This window comes from Syzygium oleosum, unplaced genomic scaffold (genome assembly GCF_021117445.2).
Source record: "Syzygium oleosum isolate NSW1041296 unplaced genomic scaffold, Sole_v2.1 Sole_v2.22, whole genome shotgun sequence".
In the NCBI taxonomy this organism is placed as follows: domain Eukaryota; kingdom Viridiplantae; phylum Streptophyta; class Magnoliopsida; order Myrtales; family Myrtaceae; genus Syzygium; species Syzygium oleosum.
This window is the reverse complement of record NW_026607506.1, coordinates 6733944-6743444: the sequence shown is the minus strand read 5'-3', so window position 1 is coordinate 6743444 and position 9501 is coordinate 6733944. Positions and strand designations below refer to the sequence as shown.

Below are 9501 nucleotides of genomic sequence, written 5' to 3'. Positions count from 1 at the left end.
CGGGGGAGGGATGCACGAGATCTACGGTGCAGCCGCAACACGCGCGCAACACGTGCGTGGTGAGCTGGGGAGTTTGGGGGCAGCCAATAGCGACGGTGGTCCAAAAGGTCGTGGTCGCACGCGCGAGCAGCTGACACCCAAAATATCGGATCCAGCTCAGCTCCCTCTCTTTGCTTCCGCCACACGCGTGCGGGATTCCCCTCTCGACATCGCCAGCCAATCATCGCCCGCTCCCTCCCCCACGCCACCCACATCCCGGGGCAAACCCGTCATTTCACCTCCCCGCCCCCCCCCCACCCATTTGTCACCTTATAAATATGTTCATTATGTTTTATAATGTCTTTGTTCTGTGACTGACACCCAAGCACCTTACAAAATTACCGCCGCTTGCTTGAGAAGCAAGAATAAGAAGAAAATTTTCCATAAAAAAATTGGAGCTCGGAGTCACCATCTCGATCTCTTCTCTCCATTTGCAAAAAAGTTGGTGTGATTACATCTCTTGACAAGCCCTGCATATCTCTTAGTGATGCTGAAACAAGCTATTAAATATATGATACCGAATGGAATAAGGAAATAAAACAGGCACCGAATTTGCGTGGTTCGATGGATATGATTTAATTCACGAGGAGAGGAGTTGATTCCACTGTAAATCAAGCCATACAGTAGATATTGCGATCACACTCGAGTCGCTCGGACATTCTCTATGTTTTCCGGCCTTTAAATACACCCTGAAACTCACACGGTATTTAGCCCTTACGATTTATTGCTAAATGATCTCTCGATCTTACAAAGAAATACACAAATCTTGCCATTAAACTTATCAGCTTCAAAAGCACTTGCAATGTCTTCCGATGCAAATTACAAGCAGAATTAATCGCTGATTGGCAAAAACAGCACCCCTTCTTTCTTTTATAATATCGGGGTTCAACATAAGGAAACCCTATTTAGAAATCCGACTCAAACTACTGGGAAATTTACTTGGATTACGAAACTTATTGGGATCAAATTTCTTTGGCCGGCTTCAACTGTTAGTGAAAACGGACACATGTACCGAGATTATATGGAAGTTGAGTTTGGGTACAAAACTCAATGATGAAAAAAGAAAAAAAAAACACACCTTAGAGAATCACATTATTCCCCAACTTCTATATTGTCTTTGTCTCTTCCCGCAAAACAATAAATAAACAAGTGCAAATTGATTAATTTAAAAAAAAAAGGAAAAAAGAAAAGGTAATGTTATTTTGGAGCTTTTCCAACGTCTTCTCTTTCAAGTGACACCTAAGCCTGAATATCTCATTTCACCCACCACTTTCACCACCACCACCACCACCACCACCACCACCACCCCACCTCCTCCTCCTCCACCGCCATAACTGCCCTTCTCTCTTTTCTGTCTGTCTGTCTGTCTGTCTGTCAGTCTGTGAGGACTTGATTCAATCTAACAAGAGAGGAAGGAGAAGCCGTCTGTGTGTGTGTGCTTAGATCTTTGTTGCGAGCTGCATTCACATTGGGTCGGCTTCGCTCAGCTTCTTCGCAGCTGCATTTGCTCCGGGTGAGTCCGATTTTACCAGGAACTTTTGTCAAGTCCAGGCAATTCCTGCATCGGCATTGCTGCGAATCTGTTTGAGCTCGTTAGCTGACAATGGAGTGAGAACCGGAACCGGGTGTCGTCTCTCGTGTTCATTCTCGGGTGGTTCGTGTTGTTTGGAGGCAGCTTCTTTTTTTTGCGTGTCCTTTCTGTATGTCGGAGAGGTTCTTTGCCCTTTTGCTCTATGTGAATGACGGTTTCTCGTACCATTTCTGTCGGCGCTTCTTGGTTTTTCTTTTTTGGGTACTCAATTGTTTTCTTTGGCATTTGAGGTCTGTTATTGTTTCATAATCTCCTTGATTCGGTCCACAATGTTTGATTTGGCAAATTCTTCTTTGGATTGCGGAGTTCGCGCTTTCTTGTCAGTCTGCTAGTGCTGCTGCTCGAGACTTTCCATGCTGTGTAATATCTCGGATTTTGGTCGATTTGATTACCGTCTGAATCACGGTCCTATGAGGCTGTGACCATTTCCGAATTAGTTCACGAGGTAAAAGGGTGTTTGTATTTTCATCCTCTTGAACATATGCTTCTGGAGAGAAAAAAGGAAAGAAATCCATGTTTTTTCTTTTGGGTCGAAAAACCCATGTCTCATCCGTTAATGTTTCTCTTTATTTTAGGAAATTCTGTCTCTAATGTCTGCGATAGATCTCTCAAGATTCTGCAATTTGCTCCAACTAACTTGTAGCCTGTTGGAAAATTCCATAGTAATCTGGGAAGTGCCCTTGTACGGAATGCGGTGTTTCACGGCGCTGGTTGGACTTTTTTGAGCTGTTAACTTGAAATGTTGATAATGTAACTGGGCATCTACCATGGTGAATTACATGTTTTCTGGCAGCTAATTTTAAAGTGTCGATGTGCTCTTTTCAAATGATTTACTTTGACAACTGAAATGTGAGGACTCAAACTAGGCTAGATCTCTTGTTTGTGCTTTTGAGTTTGTTGTTGTGTACTTGAGGAGTTGCAAGGCATTCTAGATCTTAATACTGGGTGATGCTTGATTTAGCTTTCACTAATCTGTTACAAAGCTCTATATCTCTCCTCTCTCTCTAGTGATATGTTTCTTACTTTATACTATTTCAACTTCTAGAGTGCAACTTTCTGTGTCACAAATGGAACGCCGAAGCTGGCCCTGGAAGAGAAAGTCATCAGATAAGGCAGCTGCTGAGAAGGCAGCGGTTGAAAAGGCGACAGCTATATTAGATTCTGCTGGTGCTTCACTACCACCGCCTAAGTCCCAGAGTGATCAGGTTGGTTAAGACACGAAGATCTTGTTTGAGAAATAAAAATGCACTAGTTCTAATGCTGTTGGCGTTGTCCCCCCAGAACTGAGATCTTGTTAGCATCCGTTTTCTGTTCAGCCTCCCAAGTATTCATAGCGCCAATTATTATTCAGTATCCTGCGTTGCACTGCAGGCACTGCTCACATGTTGTCTTGAATATGGTGCATTTATCCCATGTGTTTAAAACAAAAGCAGCTTTCCAATTGTTCCAGTAGTCACCAAAGGATCCTCGCTGCTAAATGGGGACTTTAACAGCCACTCTAAAGTTAAATATTCATGTTACTGCTGAAACTTCAGAGTTATATGGCTGCTGGTCAATCTGGATAATTTCTGTTAATTTTTTTTTTAGGGTACTTAACATGAATATAAGACATGCTTGCTTATTGAATGGAAACATGGACAAATCTATCAGTCATTTTGCTGACTTGAATTCCTTACTGTTTACCAGCATTTTGACTGATATAGGGTCTTTCTACTAAGGTTATGATTCAATTCAAGGGCTTGTGGTCTAAGATGATATCTCTCCAACATAAGTACATTGTCAAAGTATACAATTAAAAAGCCATTAACTTTTATGCCCACTCATCATTATAGAATACCATATACTGGAAAATGGGTTTAGAAGCTCATTGATGAACATCTGCTCCACATGTTTAATGTCCTTCATCCTTCTCTTTGCCTTGCTGATCCTTTATTTTAAAGTTCAAGTGCTCCACCTTCTTGTATGATTGACTGGGTGAAGCTACCTCGCTCTCTTCTGTGTAGTTTAACAAACCATTTTCTTGTTTTTTGTTGTTTTCATCTAAATCTTATGCTGTTTTGTTTTTGACAACAGGAGACCTACAAAAAACCAAATTATGTTCAAATCTCTGTTGAGTCATATACACATCTAACTGGTTTAGAAGATCAAGTGAAATTTTATGAGGAACAAGTACAGACATTAGAGCACCATATTAAGGAATTAGATGACCATATTAAGGATTTAGACGAACAGCTCTCCACTGCTACTTCAGAGATAACAGCCAAGGACATCGTGGCAAAACAGCATGCTAAAGTTGCTGAAGATGCTGTCTCAGGTATTGCTTTTGATTGTGTCATTAGAGATGAAAAATGATGTCATATTGATGGCGCTTACATAGGGATATCCATGGGGGTTGGCTGTTCATGTTCTAACTTTTAAATCTGTTGGACAGGGTGGGAAAAGGCTGAGGCAGAAGCCCTTGCATTGAAAAGTAATTTGGAGTCTGTCACACTATCAAAACTCACTGCCGAAGACCGGGCATCACATCTAGATGGAGCTCTGAAGGAGTGCATGAGGCAAATTAGAAATCTTAAGGAAGATCATGAAAGGAATTTGCAGGAAGTTGTCCTCACCAAAACAAAGCAATGGGAAAACATTAAGCATGACCTTGAAGTGAAGATAATGAATCTGGATCAGGAATTGCTCAAATCTGCTGCTGAGAATGCAGCAATTTCTAGGTCGTTGCAAGAGCGCTCTAACATGCTCATTAAGACGAGTGAAGAGAAATCACAGGCAGAGGCTGATATAGAGATGTTGAAGAGTAGTATTGAGTCATACAAGAGGGAAATAGGTACACTTAAATATGAAGTTCATGTAGTCTCGAAAGAGCTTGAAATCCGCAATGAAGAGAAGAACCTGAGTATGAGGTCTGCAGAAGCAGCTAACAAGCAGCATATGGAGGGTGTTAAAAAGATAACTAAGCTAGAGGCAGAGTGCCATAGGCTACGTGGCTTAGTGCGCAAGAGATTGCCTGGTCCGGCAGCACTTGCACAAATGAAGTTAGAGGTTGAGAGCTTAGGACGAGATTATGGAGAATCGCAGCTGAAGAGATCTCCTGTCAAGCCTCCTCCTCCTCATTATTCCCATGAATTGGAATTTTCTCTTGACAATGTGCAAAAGTTTCACAAAGAGAACGAATTCCTCACAGAACGTTTATTGGCTATGGAAGAGGAGATGAAGATGCTAAAAGAAGCTTTGGCTGCCCGTAATACCGAATTGCAGACTTCAAGGAACATGTGTGCTAAGATCACCAGCAAGCTTCAGATCCTAGAAGCGCAACTCCAAATTACCAGTCAAGAAAGAAGTTCACCAAAATCTGCTGTTGTGGTCCCTGCTGGAGGTTCCTTAAGTCATAATGCAAGCAATCCACCTAGCTTGACGTCGATGTCAGAAGATGGAAATGATGATGGGAGGAGTTGTACTGACTCATGGGCAACAACGTCTGTTTCTGAGCTTTCCCAATTTAAGAAAGATAGGAAACCAGAACCAAAAAAAGTTGATGATACAAGTCGCTTAGAGCTCATGGATGACTTCTTGGAAATGGAGAAGCTGGCTAGTTTACCAAACAATTCAAATGGAGCGGTCTCCTGTTCTGATAATTCTGACAACAGGGCATTAAAGAATGTGGATGACGTTATTGCAATGCAGATCCAGGAAGATTCAGATTCCGTGCAAACTCTGATTTCTCCTGATGCATTACCATCCGTAAATAATGATGTTTGTATGGATCAGATGCCGCTGATGAAGTTGCAATCGAGAATTTGCTCAATGCTCGAGTCTGTATCCAAAGAGAATGACATGGACAAAATTTTGAAGGATATTAAACAAGTAATGCTTGATGCATTTGCTACATTGCAGGAGCAAAGTGTGTCTCTAAAGAAATGTAGTTCTAATACCTCATGCTATACGCAAGCCTGTTCTGAAGAAGCTGTCACTACCGCTGAAAAGGATGCCAACCTGTCCAAAGACAGTGACCCGGCCGTGGAAGCTGTTCAAGTAATAACTCAGGATTTGGCTGATGCTATATCTCATATAAATGAGTTCGTGCTTCTGCTACGCAAAGAGGACCTGACAGTCCATGACATATCTGGTGATGCTGATGTATTTGGCCAGAAAATTGAAGAGTTCCTTGTCACCTTTCAGAAAGTTTTACATGGAGAGACAAGTTTGGCGAGTTTTGTCCTTGACCTCTCTAGTGTATTGACAAAGGCAAGTGAGCTCAATTTCAACATCCTTGGCTACAAGGATCTTGGATCAGCAATGAACAGCCCTGATTGCATAGACAAGGTCGCTCTACCCGAGAATAAGGCAGTTCAGCCTGATTCTTCAGGAGAGAATTATCAGAATAGATGTGGTAATGCATCTGATACATCCTCTAACCCTGAAGTCCCTGATTGTGGCAATTTAGCTTCAGGATATGATGCTAATGCAATGCAACGCAAGGTCTCATTGGAAGAGTACGAGAACTTGAAATTAGAGAAAGAAAATATGGCATCAGATCTAGCCAGATATAATCAAAATTTGGAGACAATAAAGACTCAGCTTCAGGAAACTGAGGAGCTGCTTGCAGAAGTTAAATCACAGTTGGCTTCCGCTCAAAAGTCAAATAGCTTAGCAGAAACACAGCTAAAATGTATGGCAGAGTCATACAGGTCACTAGAAATACGAGCACAAGGACTAGAAACTGAGGTAAACATTCTGAGAGCAAAAACAGAGAGTTTGAATACCGAGCTTCAGGAAGAAAAAAGGAGTCGACAGGATGCTTTGGTCAGATGTAAAGATCTTCAAGTGCAGTTGCAGAGGTTAGCACTTTTACTTAGACTCTCCTCCGATAGATTTCCTTTAAGCTTCTTGCTTTGCTAGTATCACTGCTGGCTCGTTCCAGCATTAATGTGACTGCATGCTTCTTTTGCCCCATTTTTCCTTCACTTTTATGCTCGTTTGAGTTTGGAAACTTCAGAGTATTGATGAAACAGCTGATCTAAAATTTTAATTGGAATGGAAGCGGGTTGGAGTGGCGGATAAAGTATTTTTTAAATCTTATGGCAAAGTAAAGAAATTACATCATTGGTTTATCATAAATTATGATGAAAATTACATTGTGGAGTGACCAAGGGACAGTGGCCCTGCCTGCCCTATTAGGTCTATTATTGAATAATCTACTGGCTCTTTGTTTTAGTTTTTGCTGAAGATCATTGTTTTCTCTTCAACAACTTTTAGTTCTGCTGTGAGTGATTAAAAGCTATAGTTTTCTCCAAAGCTAAGGGGCCAGGGTCCCCCAAATAGGCTCTAAATGTTTGATAGCAGTGACTGGGAATTCATACACCTCACTATGATCATGTTTAATGGTAAATTGTGTTTTTCCTCTTATTGTAGGGCTGAAAGTTGCTTAATCGAGAGCGGTGCTGACAGTAAGACCAAACAGGTGAGGCTTCTTTCAATCAATTCAATTGTATACCCCCAAATCATGTGGTCCCTGTACTAAGAATTCAAATATATTCCATATTGTTCTCTGGTAGCTTAAGCTTTAAGATGGTACCAAAGCTAGTAGTCCCGAGTTAAAATGTTCATACTCCCCTTTTCACGCATTTATGGGGTTTTTCCTGTATTATACAGACAGCACAGTTCAAGGTCAAAGACCTTCATCATAGTTGGCAGCCTTCTCCTGAGGCTGTGTTAATATGTGGAATATATTTTCTGCCGTTCTCTAATAGCTTAAATCATCAGAACAAATGGTTTGCACTCAACTTTAAGAGCCTGAACAGTAACTTTTGCAGGTTTAATTGTCATTGAACTGGAGAAGGTTTTTCTCCCACCAGTTTTTCCTAAGATTTATACCCAGCTTATTATTCAAAAATATGTGTTTCATCTTATTCTGTGTTTATTTTGCCATTGCTCCTTGACCTTGTTGTATGTTTCCACATTTGAAGAGAATAAGATGGGGTTTACTCATAAGGATAGAACTGCCTCATCTTTTTCCATGTGGTTGAAGTGCACTAATTGGGATTTAGAATATCTATGTGGCTTCAAATTTTGATTCTTTTGGAAGGTCCCTCCATGTTATGCATAATGACCATTACCATGGGTGTATAAAGGCAGACAAATAAAAGAGATGGAGGGCAAGTTCTTAAGGTCGGGTGAACTTTTTAGCAAAAACTGAACACAGAATGTTGAAAACAATCAATGTATTGAAAACTGCAATATTTCCATATTCGATTGTTTAACGAGTGCCTGGGAAATTTTTAACAAAATTCATATTGTTTTATTCTTTTAGGTTTTAGATCTGATTGGGTGTGGTTATATCTGACATGCCTGCATAAGAATAAGTAGCTAATAAATTAAATCTGAATTACTGGTCCCCTGATTCTCTTAATGACATGCTGTTCATGATTGTTGAGTGCGGAATTTAAAACTTTTTTTCATTCTCATAGGAGAAAGAAATATCAGCGGCAGCAGAGAAGCTAGCAGAGTGCCAAGAAACCATATTTCTTCTCGGCAAACAGTTGCAAGCTTTATGTCCCCAAACAGACCTCTCGAGTGTGCCAACAGATGAAATCAGTCAAGAAGCTGAAGGAACTGTTAAGGATGAACCAACAAGTACTAGCACGCACTTGCAAAGCGTGGATCATGCTGAGCTGGACAGTGTCACTTCATATAATTTGAACAGACAGAGTTCTGAATCTGTACTGGCCCTGTGTGATTCCCCACGTACACCATCTGACGTGGAAGAAAACATTCTGAGATCTCCTGTCGATTCCAAGCATCCGAAACACAGAGCCACCTCATCAGGTTCCTCGTCTTCCTCTTCTCCAACGCCGGAGAAGCAAACGAGGGGAGGATTCAGCAGATTCTTCTCTGCAAAAGGCAAGAACGGTAACTAGGCTCGCTGTTTATGGACTTCCCTGTTTTTTTTTCTTGGTTGAAAAGGGAAATAAGATCAAATGGTGACCACAGATAAGCTGTTATGTCCATATTGTAGTTCTGAAAAGTTCAACTAGTGGAGTTGAATCCTGTTAGCCTGTCATTTTGATAGGTTGCTTTTGACTTTCTGTATCTAGTTGAGCTCCATCCTGATTAATTAGTCTTCTTTGTTTTGATTGACAAAGTATGAATTGTTTTCCACCTATTTGATTGTTTAAAATAGACGTGTGAAGTTGCCCGTCCAAATTTTATTGCGGATTGGGCCGCTAAAGCCCACGGATGCAATTCCCTATCTTCAAATTGGGTTATTTCGCCTCCTCAAACTCTTTTAGACCTTTTGTATACTTAAGCCCATTTAATGGGCCTTTTTGGTTCTCCTACTTAAATGAAATGCAGCTTTATTTCGACCAAAAAAAAAAAAAAAGTTGCCCGTCACTCGCATTTAGCACATTCGACTTCGACTTACGTGTACGAGACAATTGTACTTCTTCAGTATCTCCTTTGAGGCCCTTTCTGCTAGAATTGCTCTGAAGATTCTGTTCTGCAGATCTTTTGCCAAATCCAACGTATATTATTTTGAAAGCAAAAAATTTTGGTTTTCCATATAAAAAAAAGTGATACTTATGATTTCAAATTTCAGATTAAGGGAAGGAAATTTTGGCTCAAAAGACTCTTTTATTTAAGAACCTACATTGTCCACAAAAATGAAAAGAATGGACTTTCTCACCTAGGACATAAAGTGGGAAAATTGTCCAAAAAGTCCTAAATACATTGGACGGTGGCCAATTCAGTTCTAAACCTTTCGATTGTGTCAATTTAGTACTAAATCTTTTGACAATTTGCTAAATTCAGTTTTAAACCTTGTGATGAGTTGCCAGTTGTCACGACCTACTCTCGGGTGCACCACCTAT

General features: G+C 40.7%; 1 protein-coding gene across 1 annotated transcript; it reads left to right on the top strand.

Moving 5' to 3' along the window:
* Positions 1 to 1290: 1290 nt before the first annotated feature.
* Positions 1291 to 8836, top strand: LOC115693120 (filament-like plant protein 4). Its single transcript, XM_030620092.2, has 6 exons — positions 1291 to 1552; positions 2676 to 2835; positions 3704 to 3944; positions 4062 to 6471; positions 7046 to 7094; positions 8101 to 8836. Exons 2-6 carry the CDS (start codon positions 2698 to 2700, stop codon positions 8548 to 8550), a joined length of 3288 nt encoding a protein of 1095 aa, XP_030475952.1. The 5' UTR covers positions 1291 to 1552; positions 2676 to 2697; the 3' UTR covers positions 8551 to 8836.
* Positions 8837 to 9501: the final 665 nt, after the last annotated feature.

Excerpts from the sequence above, each read along its gene's own strand:
- LOC115693120 (XM_030620092.2), top strand. The coding sequence starts at position 2,698 with ATGGAACGCCGAAGCTGGCCCTGGAAGAGAAAGTCATCAGATAAGGCA. Across the intron at positions 3,945-4,061 it reads TGCTGAAGATGCTGTCTCAG|GGTGGGAAAAGGCTGAGGCA; the intron begins GTATTGCTTTTG and ends TCTGTTGGACAG. Across the intron at positions 6,472-7,045 it reads CTTCAAGTGCAGTTGCAGAG|GGCTGAAAGTTGCTTAATCG; the intron begins GTTAGCACTTTT and ends CTCTTATTGTAG.